Source organism: Crinia signifera, chromosome 2, assembly GCF_055691185.1.
Source record: "Crinia signifera chromosome 2, ASM5569118v1, whole genome shotgun sequence".
NCBI classification, from domain to species: domain Eukaryota; kingdom Metazoa; phylum Chordata; class Amphibia; order Anura; family Myobatrachidae; genus Crinia; species Crinia signifera.
In genome coordinates this window covers 365281553-365302443 of record NC_139218.1, presented here as the reverse complement: position 1 = coordinate 365302443, position 20891 = coordinate 365281553, and the positions used below count along the sequence as shown (strand labels likewise).

Here is a 20891-nt window from a genome sequence, read left to right as displayed (position 1 = left end):
GAGCTCGGAGGTGAGGGTGATTGATGGGAGGGGAGGGGACATCAGAGTGGCCACTGGGGTGTGCCCAGACAGGTGATGCGCCAGTGGTGCACACCTGGACACCACTGGCGCACACATTTTTCCGGGACAGCCCGCTGCGGCAGCGCAGCTGAGCCCGAGAAATTTCCGGGCATACCACTCAAGTGGTTAAAACACTGAAGTTATTGATTCCTAATGTAGTTTGTATGGCACAGTTATCTCCATTCTGTGTGTTATCTGACATCTTGGAGTTGCTAAAGTCCACACTAGGGGGTATATACACTAAAGTACGGCTTTATAGAAGTGATTTTGCCCATAGTAACCAATCAAATGTACCCCTTTTTTGGGGCGTGGCCTCCCTCCACTGATACAGAAATGAAAATGAAGTGTGCTCTCAATTGTGCGATCACCTGAAAATGGGCCTAATTCAGCATGGATTGCTAATGAGTATTGTGAATACACCTGGGCACACCTGGTTTTTTTTTTTCAAACACACCCAAAAAACGTCATGTTACCACTCCCAAACACCGACTTCCTGTTAACTCAAACTGCGGCTCCAGTGCGTTTACGATCTGTATGTATTTTCAGTCGCTATTTCCCCTCACACATGCAGAATGTGAACGGTGGGCATGTGCAGTCATTCAACCATCGCTTGATTTGCCAATTCTCTAATTAGCGATCCATGCTGAATTACGAACCAATATTCAGAGTTTGTCATTCAGAGTAATTTGTTTTACACAAACTGTATGTTGGCCAATCAAAATAGAAAGCAGTAAGGATTAATCTCCAACCCCTATATTATGGAAAGTGGATTTTAAATAACAAAAACTCATTCTGTGCAATAAAACATCAAAGCCATATTTATCAAAAGCTGCATTTCTAATGTAGATCTGATTTGCTAGTGACTAAGTTTGCACAGCAAAAATAAATTTTTCAGCCTGGATTAACTAAATTTGAATTTCTGGTAAGAATCCTTCAACAGTTAGAAGCAAATTGATACAGTAGCTTACAGCCTTAATATTCAAAGTTTGAGCCATTGATAACTGTACAAATGTTGGCCAATTCCAACCAAAAACAGGAGGGACTAGACCCCCAAAACATATACCAGACATTCCCAAAATCTGCCCTCAGGGCACACTAAAGCCCCCATACACTACGTGATTTGGGCCCTGATTTTACCCGAGAAATTGGGTGACATAGGCCCAAATTGCAAGTGTGTGACATCCCGATGCGCAGACCAGTGCAAATTCGAGTCGGAGGTCAGACAGGGTACACATAAAAGAAATCTTATGTGCAGGTGCTAAGCACCCACGATGTATCGCATCCGATACCGTGTGGTGGGCTACGGCGTGTGGTGTTCAGGGTTCGAAAAGCAGGGTCCGGTGAGCAGCGGGGAGAATTCATAAGTCCTATTCAAAAGAATGACCAGCTGCTGATTGGCTGAGACTCAGAGCTCTCTCAGCCAATCAGCGACAACCAGTCTTTTGAATAGAATTTTTTAATTCTGCTGCCCCCCTGCCTGCGGCTCCCCGGGAGTTTAAATGGGTTAAATCATATTTAGTGGTAATATATCTCCCCCCATAGTGTTTGAAAGAACAATTGATACTGTAGTTGCACCAAATTCTACATTAAATCAAATTAACTACTAATACCTATAACATAGTAACCAACAAATAAATCAGTCTTGCGAGCTAAGGATTACATCCCATCGATATATTAAGCATAAATATATTGACAGAATAATTAATAGTAGGAAATAACTTTTTGGACATGTTTTGCTCTGATCCTATACTGTGTGAGATATAAATAAAGCATACTGAGAAAAAGAATGTCATTTACCAACATGAATTGAGCGATATTCCCCATTCTGTATTCTGATCACTGGTTTCATATGACATTATTTTATTCTCAGAGAGGTGAAAGGAATGTTCTACGTGCTGCTGAATCGCAGGTAGGTCCGTCTGCATGTCTAGTTGTCACGTTAACTTAAAGTTTGTGTCCTATCTTTACTTTTGGATCTGGAGGTGATTTACTATAATAATGTTTTATGGAATTGGTTGCATGCCCCAGGTGCCGGATTTGAGGGACGCTGAGACCAAAGAAAACATGAAGTTTTCATGAGCCCTGTCACCTCTCACTGGGCGGGATGTACCAGGCACTGGCGGCACATCCTGCTGCCCATAGCAACACTAATTTCATACGCACTAACATATGCAAATAGCATATGTTATTCCGGGTCTGTGACCTAGGAGTCCTTCTGCGCCTGTGCAGACTGACGATGGCGACTGTGGGGCATGCTGGGAGGGATCTGTGTCAGATCCCTCAACCAGCGCTGTGGAAAGTAGCCCATAGTCCTCTAAGGTGTAATACCAGCTTACATGCTGTAGGTGCAGCCGGGGTAACCCTCTGCAACAGAGCTCCACCAAAGAGGGTTTTAGTACATTCAAAAAATGTGGTCCAAACCCAGATTATTTGTTTAGTATTTATTCTTTAATACAGTGGTTCCCAAACTTTTTTAAATCACGGCACCCTAGAGTATCAGAATTTGATTCACAGCAACCCTAGTCCAAAATGTTTTTATTGAGAAAGTACATTATGTTTAAATGTCATCCTTATGAATAAATTATGAGGTGAGGGAGAGGATTAGCTTCTATTTGTACACATTTTTTATAATCGGAAGCCCCAAACGATAGTTTTTCTTATTATACTGACCAATTGGAATTACTCTTGGACGACCACCCTGAGGCACCCCTGCAAGTGTCTGAAGGCACCCGAGTGTACATGCTGTCCCTGTGTTCCATCTGCGTCCTGCCTGCTGGGGCTGCTGTCTCTTGCTTTCTGTAGAGCCAGTGTTATCCTGCTTCTTGCTTATCCCTGTGTTATGGCTTCTGCAATGTACTTTCACTTTGAGCTGTGACAGTTTTTACTATCGCTTTGAGCTGTGTGTTTTGAGTCCATATACTCTCCACCCCACCCCCAGTCCCTATCTGCTCCTACCTACAATCTCTGTCTTCTCTCCATATCCAGCACATTTGAAACAGATCAGTGTCCCTGCAAAAATTGCTTTCACTTTTTTGTTATGACATCTTTTAGCACGCAAAGGAGTAATTTGGTTTGTTGCGTGGCCTCTAGTGGCGGTACTTCACCTCATAGAGGTGAGCAGTAGTTAGCTATATATACCCTCCCTGACCAATAAACATCTACTCCCACCTTACCTCCCAGTCTCCCCCAAACAGAGTTGAGTTGGGCACTTCCCAGTGTGATCTATAATATATTTGTGCTGCAAAACGGGTATTGTGTGTTCGGAATGGTCAATGTGTCAGGGGCATTACAGTGTGTGGCATAATGTGTAAAGGGCATTTTTCGATTATTATGCAGATTTATTTTTTATTTTAGTAGCTCTTCAGGTGGTATATTTTGTCTCGAGTTGCTCACGCCCCAAAAAAGGATGGAGACCACTGGTCTAGTTCTATTGCAGGCTCCGTACTTGCTTGCACTCTCGCTGTTAGATTCTGGAATGAGCTCTTGCGTCTTTGCTAGATCTTGTGCATGCACAGTGTGTCAACCATGACCAGTACCGTCAGAACTTGGCTGACCTGATAAGGCAAGGACAGAAGTTGTCTGAGGTAAAAGTCATCATAACATCCCCTGGTAATACATCTCAGTGCTTAGATAGCCTTCACTACTGTGATGAGTGACAATACAAGTAGGGATGCCAATCCCGGGCCATTTTTGTAATCCCGGGATTCGGGATTGAAAAAATGTGAATTGAGTTATTGAATATTTTTATAACATAAAATGAATTACTGCAGTGCAGTGTCACTCACACGTGCAGCAGGGCTCCAGTCCTCTTCCGTCCATGTTCCCTGCCACTGTCCTCCCTAAATACAAGATAAGGGGCATGGTAATACATCTCAGCGCTAACATAGCCTTCGTGTGATGAGTGACAATGCAGGACAAGGGGCATGGTAATACACCTCAGCACTAACATAGCCTTCGTGTGATGAGTGACAATGCAGAATAAGGGGCATGGTAATACATCTCAGTGCTAACATAGCCTTCGTGTGATGAGTGACAATGCAGGATAAGGGGCATGGTAATACATCTCAGCGCTAACATAGCCTTCGTGTGATGAGTGACAATGCAGGATAAGGGGCATGGTAATACATCTCAGCGCTAACATAGCCTTCGTGTGATGAGTGACAATGCAGGACAAGGGGCATGGTAATACATCTCAGCGCTAACATAGCCTTCGTTACTGTGATGAGTGACAATACAGGATAAGGGGCATGGTAATACATCTCAGCGCTAACATAGCCTTCGTGTGATGAGTGACAATGCAGGATAAGGGGCATGGTAATACATCCCAGCACTAATATAGCCTTCGTGTGATGAGTGACAATGCAGGATAAGGGGCATGGTAATACATCCCAGCACTAACATAGCCTTCGTGTGATGAGTGACAATGCAGAATAAGGGGCATGGTAATACATCTCACCACTAACATAGCCTTCGTGTGATGAGTGACAATGCAGGATAAGGGGCATGGTAATACATCTCACCACTAACGTAGCCTTCGTGTGATGAGTGACAATGCAGGATAAGGGGCATGGTAATACATCTCACCACTAACGTAGCCTTCGTGTGATGAGTGACAATGCAGGATAAGGGGCATGGTAATACATCTCACCACTAACATAGCCTTCGTGTGATGAGTGACAATGCAGAATAAGGGGCATGGTAATACATCTCACCACTAACATAGCCTTCATGTGATGAGTGACAATGCAGGATAAGGGGCATGGTAATACACCTCAGCACTAACATAGCCTTCGTGTGATGAGTGACAATGCAGGACAAGGGGCATGGTAATACACCTCAGCACTAACATAGCCTTCGTGTGATGAGTGACAATGCAGGACAAGGGGCATGGTAATACATCTCAGCGCTAACATAGCCTTCGTTACTGTGATTAGTGACAATACAGGATAAGGGGCATGGTAATACATCTCAGTGCTAACATAGCCTTCGTGTGATGAGTGACAATGCAGAATAAGGGGCATGGTAATACATCTCAGCGCTAACATAGCCTTCGTGTGATGAGTGACAATGCAGGATAAGGGGCATGGTAATACATCCCAGCACTAACATAGCCTTCGTGTGATGAGTGACAATGCAGAATAAGGGGCATGGTAATACATCTCACCACTAACATAGCCTTCGTGTGATGAGTGACAATGCAGGATAAGGGGCATGGTAATACATCTCACCACTAACGTAGCCTTCGTGTGATGAGTGACAATGCAGGATAAGGGGCATGGTAATACATCTCACCACTAACTAAGCCTTCGTGTGATGAGTGACAATGCAGGATAAGGGGCATGGTAATACATCTCAGCACTAACATAGCCTTCGTGTGATGAGTGACAATGCAGGATAAGGGGCATGGTAATACATCTCACCACTAACATAGCCTTCGTGTGATGAGTGACAATGCAGGATAAGGGGCATGGTAATACATCTCAGCGCTAACATAGCCTTCGTGTGATGAGTGACAATGCAGAATAAGGGGCATGGTAATACATCTCACCACTAACATAGCCTTCGTGTGATGAGTGACAATGCAGAATAAGGGGCATGGTAATACATCTCACCACTAACATAGCCTTCGTGTGATGAGTGACAATGTAGGATAAGGGGCATGGTAATACATCTCAGCACTAACATAGCCTTCGTGTGATGAGTGACAATGCAGAATAAGGGGCATGGTAATACATCTCAACACTAACATAGCCTTCGTGTGATGAGTGACAATGCAGGATAAGGGGCATGGTAATACACCTCAGCACTAACATAGCCTTTGTGTGATGAGTGACAATGCAGGATAAGGGGCATGGTAATACATCTCAGCGCTAACATAGCCTTCGTGTGATGAGTGACAATGCAGGATAAGGGGCATGGTAATACATCTCACCACTAACATAGCCTTCGTGTGATGAGTGACAATGCAGGATAAGGGGCATGGTAATACATCTCAGCACTAACATAGCCTTCGTGTGATGAGTGACAATGCAGGATAAGGGGCATGGTAATACATCTCAGCACTAACATAGCCTTCGTGTGATGAGTGACAATGCAGGATAAGGGGCATGGTAATACATCTCAGCACTAACATAGCCTTCGTGTGATGAGTGACAATGCAGGATAAGGGGCATGGTAATACATCTCAGCACTAACATAGCCTTCGTGTGATGAGTGACAATGCAGGATAAGGGGCATGGTAATACACCTCAGCACTAACATAGCCTTCGTGTGATGAGTGACAATGCAGGATAAGGGGCATGGTAATACATCTCAGCACTAACATAGCCTTCGTTACTGTGATGAGTGACAATGCAGGATAAGGGGCATGGTAATACATCTCAGCACTAACATAGCCTTCGTGTGATGAGTGACAATGTATGATAAGGGGCATGGTAATACATGTAATGTCATTTACCAACATGAAATGAGCAGTATTCCCGATTCTGTATTCTGATCACTGGTTTCATATTCATTATTTTATTTTCAGGATAGTGAATACCTAGATGGTTTGGAAATAAAGGTAGGTCCGTCTGCATGTGTGGTTGTCACTTTTCCTACAAATTTGTATCCTATCTTTACTTTTGGATCTGGAAGTGATTTACCATAATATTATTATATGGACTTGGTTGCATGCCCCAGGTGCGAGATTTGAGAGAAAAATCCTGAAGTTGTCATTGGCTCTGGCTAGTGGGCACTTCTGGGTGCTGTTAGCAGGGAGCAGGGTGGGGGAGAACTAGTGACTACTACTGCTGCTGCGGGGATGCGTTTCCTGCTACGTAACCTGCTGGCTGTTGCTCTTGGTCCCACTGCTGTTGGCTAGAATCTGCTGCCACTGTGTAGCGCATGAAGGCTAACTTATTTCTTAGCAAGTCCGCCATCCTGGAAGCTCTCAGGTGGTGTCTGACAACTAAGCCCTGCTATTGCCTTGGTGTGCCACCTCTCTCTGGGCGGGATGTACCAAGCGCAAGTTTGTTTTATTTTCTTACTAGTCTTAAGGCCTGTCCCCCCCCCCCCCAGTTGCCGATCCTCCCCGTCACCGCCTCTGTTGCCAATACTCTCTGTCACTGCCTCTGTTGCCAATACTCCCCGTCACTGCCTCTGTTGCCAATACTCCCCGTCACTGCCACTGTTGCGATCCTCCCCATCGCCACTCGGGGAGGTTCAGCCGCGCTCGGCCATTTGTGTGCTCAGATAGCCAAACACAGGAATGCCTGAACAGGCAAATGGCTGAGAACCCGAGCGTTCCCGAGCCCAACAAGAGACCCCCTAACTTCTCCAAGCGGCCGCAAATAGCCAAAACCAACAGCAGCAGCCCCAGTGGAGCAGGGGCTGCAGAAGGCAGCGGCTGCCCCTTTTGTAGTGCGTATTGCTGGGGCAGGACAAACCTGCCGACATATTGACATTCTCATATGGACCTAATGAATGTGGACATAATGCCGCACTCTACCAAACACATTGCATATCTGTAAAATAGGCTTATTAAGAAGTAGAAAAAATTTGCAGATAGTAAGGTCTTTCATTAATGCTGCCCATACACTTATGCGATCGGAGTCGATGCAACATCGAAGTGCGATGTCCATTGAACCTGATCGCATCTTGTGGTGCAAAAAGTGACCCCTTACAGCACCCAATGTCGCATGCCAGCTTGAGATGGCACATCGGGTGCTAGAAGAGGACGGGCAGACGGCGGCATTGTAGCGTAGTGCTAGAAGTGGCGCTAGTGGGCAGTGGGGGTCAGCGGTGACAACAGAATGGTTTAACCCCTTGATTGGTGGGCTTTGCTGGGGCAGGACAAACCGCAGATTTGTCCTGCCCCAGCAAAACCCACCACAGATCATAAGAAGAAGCAGCCGCCAATCCCCCTCCCTCACCTTTGCTCCGGCGTAAGTACGCCGGAGCTCCCACGCCGTCGCTCCCGCGCCGTAGCTGCCCGGCCCCCAGCCGCCTGTCAGTCATCAGACAGGCGGCAGGCTCGGGGATGTTTCACGGCGGCTCGGGAGGACTTGTGCCTGAACTCTCCCGATTCCCCCCGAGCCGCCCCGAACATCCCAGAGCCTGCCGCCTGTCAATCAATGGCGGCGGGGGCAGGGGAGCTCCGGCGTACAATCGCCAGAGCTCGGAGGTGAGGGTGATTGATGGGAGGGGAGGGGACATCAGAGTGGCCACTGGGGTGTGCCCAGACAGGTGATGCGCCAGTGGTGCACACCTGGACACCACTGGCGCACACATTTTTCCGGGACAGCCCGCTGCGGCAGCGCAGCTGAGCCCGAGAAATTTCCGGGCATACCACTCAAGTGGTTAAAACACTGAAGTTATTGATTCCTAATGTAGTTTGTATGGCACAGTTATCTCCATTCTGTGTGTTATCTGACATCTTGGAGTTGCTAAAGTCCACACTAGGGGGTATATACACTAAAGTACGGCTTTATAGAAGTGATTTTGCCCATAGTAACCAATCAAATGTACCCCTTTTTTGGGGCGTGGCCTCCCTCCACTGATACAGAAATGAAAATGAAGTGTGCTCTCAATTGTGCGATCACCTGAAAATGGGCCTAATTCAGCATGGATTGCTAATGAGTATTGTGAATACACCTGGGCACACCTGTTTTTTTTTTTTCAAACACACCCAAAAAACGTCATGTTACCACTCCCAAACACCGACTTCCTGTTAACTCAAACTGCGGCTCCAGTGCGTTTACGATCTGTATGTATTTTCAGTCGCTATTTCCCCTCACACATGCAGAATGTGAACGGTGGGCATGTGCAGTCATTCAACCATCGCTTGATTTGCCAATTCTCTAATTAGCGATCCATGCTGAATTACCAACCAATATTCAGAGTTTGTCATTCAGAGTAATTTGTTTTACACAAACTGTATGTTGGCCAATCAAAATAGAAAGCAGTAAGGATTAATCTCCAACCCCTATATTATGGAAAGTGGATTTTAAATAACAAAAACTCATTCTGTGCAATAAAACATCAAAGCCATATTTATCAAAAGCTGCATTTCTAATGTAGATCTGATTTGCTAGTGACTAAGTTTGCACAGCAAAAATAAATTTTTCAGCCTGGATTAACTAAATTTGAATTTCTGGTAAGAATCCTTCAACAGTTAGAAGCAAATTGATACAGTAGCTTACAGCCTTAATATTCAAAGTTTGAGCCATTGATAACTGTACAAATGTTGGCCAATTCCAACCAAAAACAGGAGGGACTAGACCCCCAAAACATATACCAGACATTCCCAAAATCTGCCCTCAGGGCACACTAAAGCCCCCATACACTACGTGATTTGGGCCCTGATTTTACCCGAGAAATTGGGTGACATAGGCCCAAATTGCAAGTGTGTGACATCCCGATGCGCAGACCAGTGCAAATTCGAGTCGGAGGTCAGACAGGGTACACATAAAAGAAATCTTATGTGCAGGTGCTAAGCACCCACGATGTATCGCATCCGATACCGTGTGGTGGGCTACGGCGTGTGGTGTTCAGGGTTCGAAAAGCAGGGTCCGGTGAGCAGCGGGGAGAATTCATAAGTCCTATTCAAAAGAATGACCAGCTGCTGATTGGCTGAGACTCAGAGCTCTCTCAGCCAATCAGCGACAACCAGTCTTTTGAATAGAATTTTTTAATTCTGCTGCCCCCCTGCCTGCGGCTCCCCGGGAGTTTAAATGGGTTAAATCATATTTAGTGGTAATATATCTCCCCCCATAGTGTTTGAAAGAACAATTGATACTGTAGTTGCACCAAATTCTACATTAAATCAAATTAACTACTAATACCTATAACATAGTAACCAACAAATAAATCAGTCTTGCGAGCTAAGGATTACATCCCATCGATATATTAAGCATAAATATATTGACAGAATAATTAATAGTAGGAAATAACTTTTTGGACATGTTTTGCTCTGATCCTATACTGTGTGAGATATAAATAAAGCATACTGAGAAAAAGAATGTCATTTACCAACATGAATTGAGCGATATTCCCCATTCTGTATTCTGATCACTGGTTTCATATGACATTATTTTATTCTCAGAGAGGTGAAAGGAATGTTCTACGTGCTGCTGAATCGCAGGTAGGTCCGTCTGCATGTCTAGTTGTCACGTTAACTTAAAGTTTGTGTCCTATCTTTACTTTTGGATCTGGAGGTGATTTACTATAATAATGTTTTATGGAATTGGTTGCATGCCCCAGGTGCCGGATTTGAGGGACGCTGAGACCAAAGAAAACATGAAGTTTTCATGAGCCCTGTCACCTCTCACTGGGCGGGATGTACCAGGCACTGGCGGCACATCCTGCTGCCCATAGCAACACTGCTAATTTCAAACGCACTAACATATGCAAATAGCATATGTTATTCCGGGTCTGTGACCTAGGAGTCCTTCTGCGCCTGTGCAGACTGACGATGGCGACTGTGGGGCATGCTGGGAGGGATCTGTGTCAGATCCCTCAACCAGCGCTGTGGAAAGTAGCCCATAGTCCTCTAAGGTGTAATACCAGCTACATGCTGTAGGTGCAGCCGGGGTAACCCTCTGCAACAGAGCCTCCACCAAAGAGGGTTTTAGTACATTCAAAAAATGTGGTCCAAACCCAGATTATTTGTTTAGTATTTATTCTTTAGTACAGTGGTTCCCAAACTTTTTTAAATCACGGCACACTAGAGTATCAGAATTTGATTCACAGCAACCCTAGTCCAAAATGTTTTTATTGAGAAAGTACATTGTGTTTAAATGTCATCCTTATGAATAAATTATGAGGTGAGGGAGAGGATTAGCTTCTATTTGTACACATTTTTTATAATCGGAAGACCCAAACGATAGTTTTTCTTATTATACTGACCAATTGGAATTACTCTTGGACGACCACCCTGAGGCACCCCTGCAAGTGTCTGAAGGCACCCGAGTGTACATCCTGTCCCTGTGTTCCATCTGCGTTTTGCCTGCTGGGGCTACTGTCTCTTGCTTTCTGTGGAGCCAGTGTTATCCTGCTTCTTGCTTATCCCTGTGTTATGGCTTCTGCAATGTACTTTCACTTTGAGCTGTGACCGTTTTTACTATCGCTTTGAGCTGTGTGTTTTGAGCCCATATACTCTCCACCCCACCCCCAGTCCCTATCTGCTCCTACCTACAATCTCTGTCTTCTCTCCATATCCAGCACATTTGAAACAGATCAGTGTCCCTGCAAAAATTGCTTTCACTTTTTTTGTTATGACATCTTTTAGCACGCAAAGGAGTAATTTGGTTTGTTGTGTGGCCTCTAGTGGCGGTACTTCACCTCATAGAGGGGAGCAATAGTTAGCTATATATACCCTCCCTGACCATTAAACATCTACTCCCACCTTACCTCCCAGTCTCCCCCCAAACAGAGTTGAGTTGAGATGGGTACTACCCAGTGTGATCTATAATATATTTGTGCTGCAAAACGGGTATTGTGTGTTCGGAATGGTTAATACCAATGTGAGTACCGTGCGATGCGATCCCAACGCGATCAGATCGCATCGCACAGCATGCATGCGATCTGCATACAACTTTGATTATATAGTGCAGATCTGCACTATATAGTCAATGCAGCCAAGACTTTCTGCTTGCGATACGGGAGCGCGCAAGGATCGCAAGGGTTAAAAACCCATCACAATGAGATTTTGACTATATAGTCAAAATCTCATGCATACCGTACCCGTGTGTGCACACCATAACACATTCTGACTGTGGATGGCGTTCTATCTTACTCACTAGGTCTGTCGCAGGCTCCGTAATTGCTTGCACACTCGCTGTTTTAGACTCATGGAATGAGCTCTTACATCTTTCACATGAATTGTAAATGGCGAGTCTTACACACTTCTGATAGGACGTCAGTTATAATTTGCTTTTTGCCTATGGTCGTTGTAATATTTCTTTAAACGGTTATACGCTGTTGTGCGGTTTTGTTTCACCACATACATTATAGTTCTGTTGGAATGATCCTACCTCCTGCCAGTGGTATGGTGTGTACACACGGTCGAGATGCCGTGCTATGCGAGTCCCGATGCGATCAGATCGCATCGGGACTCACATCGCACGGCATGCATGGAGGGGCACAATTTAGACTATATAGTGCAGATCTGAACTATATAGTCTTGCCTGCCCTCTCTATTTGGCTGCCGATTTGCGCTCACACGGGAGCTCTCATCGGCAGCACATCGGGCTCGCAAGCCCTAAAAAAGCACACAATCAGCATGCGATATGGCTTCCGATGTTCACTATATCGGCACCATCGGAAGCCATATCGCACCGTGTGTACACACTAGTAAAAAGAAAAATAAATATTTGTGATATGCGCGTTTACGTTTCTCCTGTAACGTCTATAGCAATGGAAGCCTACACGGCCATACATCAGCCCGGCGATTCCCCGGGCGCCAATTAACTGTATAAATAGTGCAGATTGGGGGAGATCGATGATCAGTGATCAGCAAAATTCAACATGTTAAAAATCCTGGTCCTAATATTTTTTGGGTCAGAAATGGCAATGCAAGAGTCAAGAGTACATGGAATTGCCCTGATACACCACTGATGTATGGCCCCATAAAGACACATTATGCAGTTGTATAACATGTCCTTTGTATGGGGCCATACATTTGTGGTGTATGGCTCATACATCAGGCGGGTGCTGATCCGATCTGCCTTTTGGTGATGAAAACTGCAATCGGTGGACATCAATAATCAGCGATTTGTTAGGAAATCTGGAAAATGCTGCATGTTAAAAATCCCTAGTCATCGATCCCGATCATGTTGTGGTCGGAATCAGCGAATTGGGGATTGTGACAATACATTTACATGGCATTGGGAGAACAGGAGTTGCTCCAGAAACGGTTATACTGTATCTCCAACAACAACTGTAAAGTGCAATAAAGTTTTGTTTTTCTATTACTTGATGCCTGTCCCGTGCACAAACATGCATCAGTCACCCCATTACAGTACTGGCGTGCCAAAGAGGTGTTTCTATTGTATTTCACATCACTATGGAAAATAACTTGGGCACATCCACATGTAATTATTGTAGGTTCCTGCAGAAAAAATGTATTTATTTTTATTTATTAACAGTCTCTTATATAGCGCAGCAGATTCCTTTGCGCTTTACAATTGTAAACGGAGATAAAACAAACTGGGTAACAACAGACAGACTTGGAGATAGGAGGGCCCTGCTGCAAGCTTACAGTCTATAGGGACATAGGAGGGAAACACAAGGACAGGCACCAGTAATAGCATAGCAGTCCCACCAAGTTACAAGTCCAGAAGGGAAGCTATATAATACATAAGTGTCTCAGAGGGTTATGCGTGTGGTAAATATGATAGGCTTGCCTAAAGAGGTGAGTTTTCAGGGAACGCTTGAAAGTTTGGAGGCTAGTGGAGAGTATTATTGGGAGCGTGGAAGGGCATTCCATAGGGTGGGAGCAGCCCGATGAAAGTCCTGTTATAGTAAATGGGAGCTAGTGATCCATAAGGTCCTCAAGAGAGACACAGATCATGTGCAGAGCGGAGTGGTCGAGATGGGAGATATTTTGAGATAAGTAGAGATATATGCTGGTGCAGTATGGTTAATAGCTGTATATGTTAGCATAAGGGTTTTATATTGAATACGGTAAAATACAGGCAACCAATGGAGGGACTGGCAGAGCGGATCAGCAGACGATGAGCGTCTTGCTAGGAAGATCAGCCTAGCAGCAGCGTTTAAAATGGATTATTAATTAGGAATGTGTATGCTTTCAAATGAAAGTAACCCTGTGTTTTCTGTATCTAGTTCTTAGTGGACTTGCAGGGGGGATATGTAGAAGAAGCGGAAGGATTTGGCAGTTCCGGTTCTGCTTCCTTTGCTTCTCCAGACGTTGGTGCAGGAGCTCAAACTCTGGATTTCCCTTTTTCTGCAGATGGCTCAGCAGCCCCGGAGAGGCTCAGAGAACTGTCTGTAGGTTTATCTTTGTGTGCTCATTGTTTGTGCAGTTCCGGGAGTATAAATAAGAGGCGGTTATCAATGTGCTGCTGTATATTATATTTCTTGCTACTTTGGGGAAATTTAAAGATGGGAGTTTTATTTCACATGGGATGTTGCTATGGGAAACCAATTGGAATCCACTTCCCATTTATTTAAGATAATAGATATAATCTGATTGATTCCCCATAGCAACATCCCATCTAAAATAGAACTCCCATATTAGTACATTTCCCCCCTTGTGTTATAAAATTGTCATGGAGACTTCTCATATAGGGCCAGATGTACTAAGCTTGAAACGTGATAAAATGGAGAGTGATAAACAGCCAGCCAATCAGCTCCTACCTGCCATGTCACAGGCTGGTTTTGAAAAATGACAGAAGGGAGCTGATTGGTTGGTTGTTTATCACTCTCCGTTTTATCACTTTTCAAGGATTAGTACATCTCGTCTATAATGTAAATATTCAACATACACTTATTTCATCCAAACAGACATTTCATGCATAAAACATGGAAAGGAAAGGAAATAGGATTATTAGGGGTGAATGTATGAAGCTTGGAGAAGTGTTATCTATCCCCATAAAGAACGTTATGAGCAAGGTGATAATGGTTCAGCCAATCAGCTACAATATGTAAATTGACAGGTAAGAGCTGATTGGCTGAACCATTATCACCTTGCTTATAACGTTCTTTATGGGGATAGATAACACTTCTCCAAGCTTCATACATTCACCCCATAGTCACTTACCATGAGTCCTTTTCTCTGAGGTAGTCTGGGGAACACTGGACCTAGGGGTTGCAGGTTGGGGCTGGAGCTGGCACCTAAATTAAACTGTATCTTTAACGCCCGCAACTCCCATAGTGTTTGCTCTTCTTTAAAAGAGTACAGAAAGTAGTTGCAGTGTGCATTGTAAATAACAAGCAGAGAATCTATGCGATAGACAGACAAAGTCTTCTAGTAAATCTGCAGAAGCCAGATCATGTCAGTCTCAGGAAGTAGGAAAAGGAGGAGGAAAAAGCACTGTAGTGGAATACGCCTGTAAAAAGGTACGGACCCCTTCCAACGGGCCTAACCCCTTCGGAAATAAATTGAAAATTTACAGGGATGAAATCTATAGTTTAGTAAAAATTTCCAACCCCCTCCCTAAAGGAAGACCAAAAAAAAACAACAATAGGGGTGGAACTAGAATGAATGAATAAAATTCTGTTTACAGCGCACTATGCAGAGTGATAATTGCATGGTGAATTTAGATTCCTGGGGTGAAATGTAATAGGATGAGAGATTCAGAAAGTGAGAGATTTGGTAAGAAATCTCCAGTTTTTTTTAAAGTGGCAATCATTGACACAGCAAAACCAGTGTGATTTTGCTGTGTCAATGATTGCCACTTTAAAAAAAACTGGAGATTTCTTACCAAATCTCTCACTTTCTGAATCTCTCATCCTATTACATTTCACCCCTGGTTTGTAGCACAGTGCGGACTACAGAGGTAAACAACTCTTTGGCTACATTTTAGAAGCCAAGTTGTTAAAGCCAACCAAGGAACATCCACATTGTAGCTGATATGGACAAAAACAAGATGATGCCAGTGAGCACCTGTGCAACAGAAGAATGTTGGCATAACACAACCTGCATTGCTAACCTGGAGCTACTAGGAAACAATCTTCTGTTGTGCTCTTTTGCTGGAAGCAACATTGGGTTTGGTGAAAACTGGTACACTAGATGAGAACCCAGAGTTCTGTCATGGCAGGCACTGCGAAATACAGTGAGTTCCGAGATACCGCATTGAACTTTGAAGTTGTTTTGGAAGTCTATGAGATTTTCTTTTGGAAATTTCCCTTACCAAATGTTGGAAGATTCCTGGAAGGAGAAACCACATTTTCTATGAGTAAGCTTAAAGAAGTTATCCTTGTTATTTCCCACTGCTAATATGAACACCATTAATAATACCAGCACAAAGGTCAAAGAGGATTTCGCCTGTACCAGTACTATCTCACTTCAGAGATACTGGAATTCCTCCATTGCTGTATCGATGATTGACCAAATACAAACTGACTGGCTGGCCAAGATAGACCTGGCTCGTCAGACAAAATAGCTGTGAGCTCACGCACAGTAAATTGCAGATCTGGATATAATTGCGACTAGGGGCGTTGATGTCGAAGATGCAATATGGCAGCACCCTCTGTTCAAAACCCTGCATCAGTAGTCACAATAACCGAAACTGGAGAGGCAAAATAAAACCGCCACCAAAGGAGAGATCGACAAGATATGTCCGAATGAGAAAGTGTAAGTGAGCGGTATGAGTGTCCTTATAGTAAGGAGTAGCGGAGGAGTGGTGTGTGGTCAGGACTCTGATCCCTGTGTCTGACCGCTGGATGTGTACTGTATCCGGGGTTCTCGTTAATGCCTGTAGGATAAATGCAGCGGCTTTCTCAACCCGTGTCAGTGCGGGGCAGATGAACAATAGCCGTTTGGAGGATACCCGCTGTTGGCGTGTCCGTGGGGTCTGCTCATATAGTATCGCAGCTTAATGTTAGACTTTCAGAAGATGGTCCGGGGCAAAGGGCTTGTTCGGCAGGCAAATGCTGTATGTCACAGTGCCCTTTGCGTGGCAAATTGCGTTATTTGTGGACACTGTGACATACTGCATTTGCCTGCTGACCAAGCCCTTTTGCCCCAGGACCATCTTCAGGAGGTCCTGATTAATTTGATTATATATATATATATATATATATATATATATATATATATATATATATATATATATATATATATATATATATATAGTGCGACTGAGTCTGCGTACAAAACACAAAACGGAACTTGGCATGGAAAAAAAGCTGACTCAGAGACTCAGTTGCACATAGATATACAAGTGTTGCATATCAATTTAATCATCAGAGTCTCATGTATCCACATCACACTGAATACACATTGTCTGCAAATAGTCGCATGGAAGAATCGCGGTGCTATCAGTGTCTCACGTGTCCTGGTGTGATAAGAGGGACTGTTTGGCAAGAATGATGTATCACGTTTGTATAACACCTAATTGCTTGACCCCTATAGAAGTAATAGTTGTTCTATTGCAGTCATGCAGTAGTCCGGTAATGGCTAACCTTGACACTCCAGCTGTTGTTGAACTACACATCCCAGCATGCCCTGCTACAGTTTTACTATTTGGCCATGCTAAAACTGATGCAGGGCATGCTGGGATGTGTAGTTCAACAGCTGGAGTGTCAAGGTTAGCCATCACTGCAGTAGTCTGTCTCCATGATTCTACCCATATCATGTTACCTTTAGAGTCTGATATCAGGGTGGTGAAGTCCTACAGATGTTGGGGTGTATGTATATATTTCTGGGTGCAGAACATATAGGGGGGTAACTTTTTGTTGTTCTTTATTTCCTTGCAATTGGAGTTGTCACAATGTTTATTTTCCATGAAATACTGAATGGCCGGAGTTCTTTTCCTGTAACTTTATTGTTTTGCAAAAAGTTTTCCGGGGCATCGGCGTGGATATTTTCATTCACAAAAAGCTGCTGTATGAAACGGTCATGCCCCAGTGTTGGTAACATTTCTCATACATAACCCAGTGCTATTTTAAACAACTGATTATTATTATTACTGTGTATTTCTGCAGAATAATTTTACACTTTGATGTCTGTTTCCAGAGCACAGTAGACTTGCTCAGGGCACCTGGAGCACATGCTATCATGGAACGCATCCATTCATCAGTAAGACCAAGTAGTAATGCACTTTTCAGTACAGCTGCATTTGCTCCTCAACTCAAAGTATTTGCTGACCTTGCCCCACATTATCAAGCACCGCAAAGAACCTTTTTTTCACCTTCTCCAGGACCGCAAAGAACCTTTATTTCACCTTCTCCAGGACCGCAAAGAACCTTTATTTCACCTTCTCCAGGACCGCAAAGAACCTTTTTTTCACCTTCTCCAGGACCGCAAAGAACCTTTTTTTCACCTTCTCCAGGACCGCAAAGAACCTTTATTTCACCTTCTCCAGCAACGCAAAGCACCTTCGCACCACCTCCTCCAGCACCACCAAGCACCCACGCTCCACCTCCTCCAGCACCACCAAGCACCCACGCTCCACCTCCTCCAGAACCACCAAGCACCCTAGAAAAACAGGCAGTTAAATTCTCATATAAGGTATGGTTCATTTTATGTGCTTATTATTTGTGCAATTTTAGGGTGTATACATTTATTTTTATGCAAGATGCATTGACGTTGATAGTGGGCCTTATTCATATCTGATCGCAGTTAAAAATTGTTCTCAAAATGGTTAAAACCATGTGCACTGCAGGTGGGGCAGATGTAACATGTATAGAGAGAGTTAGATTTGTGTGAGTTATCTTGTTTCTGTGCAGGGTTAATACTGGCTGAATAATTTTACACTGCAATTTAGATTTCAGTTTCAACAAACCCCACCCAAATGTAACTCTCTCTGCACCTGTTACATCTGCCCCACCTGCAGTGCACATGGTTTTGCCCATTTTGAGAACAAATTTGTACTGCACTCAGATCTGAATAAGGCCCAGTATGTGTTCTTTATTATTATTATTATTACACTTTCATCACCCTGGCCTGCCATCACGCCAAACCCCTTTGCCTTCAGGGATGTTATCTTTTTTTTTCCAGTCTGAGCTGACTAATGCCCTACTGTATTACTGTATTAACCGGTATATTGCCGTTTTTTTACTGTTTCAAAACGGTAATACTGTATGTGCAGTCTGAAAGGTCCAGAATGAATTTACCGTTTTAAAATAAGTAGTATTTTAAAACGGTAAAAAAGCAGGGTCCTACCCGTTTCAGACCCGTTTTTTTGCTGTCTGAAACGGTACCCAGGCAGCAGTGAGTCCTACTGGTCCCCAGCACCGAGCATATTTAATGAGCCGGCCGCTCATTACATATGCACATATGTAATGAGCAGCCGGCTCATAAAATATGCACGGCGCTGACTCAGATGGGACCAGCTAATGCTCAGTGTACCTGCCCCTGCCTCAGGTACCAGGGTATGAGTGGGGTAGTATCCCTCCCCCCATTTACATCCAGCAGCCAGCGAGTGTCAGATCCCCATCCAGAGAGGAGGCAGAGGGGAGGGAGGAGGCAGAGGGGAGGGAGGAGGTGCGGCCTGTGTCACTGATGCTGCTTTCACACTGCAAACCTGCTTTAGACCAGGGGTGAGATTTAATAGGATGAGAGATTCAGAAAGTGAGATATTTGGGGAGAAATCTCCAGTTTTTATAAAGCGGCAATCATTTACACTGCAAAACCAGTGTGATTTTGCAGTGTAAATGATTGCCACTTTAAAAAAACTCGAGATTTCTCACCAAATCTCTCACTTTCTGAATCTCTCATCCTATTAAATCTCACCCCAGGTATTTACATGCAATGTGAAAGGGGTTATACTTGCTCTGACCCGTTTAAAAAAAACGTTTTAAATACCTGGTCTAAGCAGGTTTTGGGGTGTGAAAGCAGCATAAGGTGTTAACCCGTTAGCGAATGGCTGTCATGGAGTTGTACAGGAAATATACAGTAGTAATGGAAAGTGTCCCGTATTGCAAGTTTACCCATGCATCTTCCCGAAACCAGCAAGCAAGTTTAAAAACATTGTGACATTTATTTATTTCATCGCACTGACCATTAAACTCAAGTCCACAAACTATAATTATAATGTAGCTGTATGTACAGCTGCTGCCAGGGGATTGCTTAGGAGTCTGATAGCAGATATTGCATCGTGGTCTCTGTCCATTAAAGCTGCAGTACAGTTTGTGCAGACATAAGTGGACTCAGATAAAAAGTATTGCAATCTTATTGAATTCATGTTTATATGTAGTGGATGGCAGAAAGAGAAGACTTGAAATTGCTGGAGTAGCACTAATAATGGGGGTTATTCAGACCTGATCAGTTCTCTGCAATATACAGAGCCTTGCAATCAGATAGCTGCCGCCCGTGAAATCCCACCATGTGCAATTCTGCGAATGGCTTGCGAAAATCACGCCGATTGGTGATTGATTCGCTGAAAAACCATCCGCAGCTCCCTCACCATCGAATGATTTCTCTAATGTGTGAAGTCTGTACGGAACCCAGGACCTACTCAGCCTGTGTGATAGAACCAGGCTGATCGGAGCCCGAGCTGACATCTCCCTGAAATCGCTTGGGCACGCCTTCACTTTCCGAGACACTCCCAGAAAAAGACCGGGCTACGAACCACAAAAGCCGGCTTCCTGTCAATCCAATTGTGGACGGCTAGCAATTAAAAGATACGCTGGGTTTTATTGCTGGATGGCCTCCCACATGTGCGCTACGATCCATACACATATGCAGACGTTCCATGATCGCCCTTTCTGTGCATTCGCAACATGGCAATCAGGTCTGAATAACCCCCAATGTTTCTCAGGCAGCCGTTGGGGGACACAAGAGGAACCGTGTGGTATAGTGAGTCGTGCATAAAGCTCAGACTACAGTCTTCTCCCCCTAATGTACCCAGCTGGCTGCCTGGGAACTTCAGTTTTGTGAAGTGCTACCCAAGAGCCAGTGCAAGTTTCTAGGCTGCTGATTTCTGACACATTCGTTTATTGTAGGTTTTATTATTGTAGTTCTATTTTGGAACTCCTTCAATTGCACCCCTCAGCCACAGCGCTCAGTATGTTTGGGGCAGGCTACGGAGGTGTAGCAGTATAGTCACCTTTACCTTCTGACAGTCCGCTCACACAGCAGGATCCTCTAGGGGTAGGCCTGGGGTAGGGGTAGGCCTGCCCACTGCTGTCACAGTTTGTGCCCCTGCGCCTTCAAGCACTAGAGG

The 20891-nt window shown here is 44.3% G+C and overlaps 1 protein-coding gene across 7 annotated transcripts in view; it reads left to right on the top strand.

Moving 5' to 3' along the window:
* PARP4 (poly(ADP-ribose) polymerase family member 4) overlaps positions 1-20891 on the top strand; it is a 186215-nt gene that overhangs the window by 151295 nt on the left and 14029 nt on the right. For 6 of the 7 annotated variants that reach the window (XM_083169954.1, XM_083169953.1, XM_083169959.1 and 3 more), the window contains 5 exons: positions 1931-1969; positions 6590-6622; positions 10145-10183; positions 13885-14049; positions 17741-18235. In XM_083169954.1, coding sequence (XP_083026080.1) covers positions 1931-1969; positions 6590-6622; positions 10145-10183; positions 13885-14049; positions 17741-18235 — 771 coding nt within the window. The remainder of the gene's footprint in view (positions 1-1930; positions 1970-6589; positions 6623-10144; positions 10184-13884; positions 14050-17740; positions 18236-20891) is intronic. The other variant, XM_083169958.1, reaches the window with a different exon arrangement.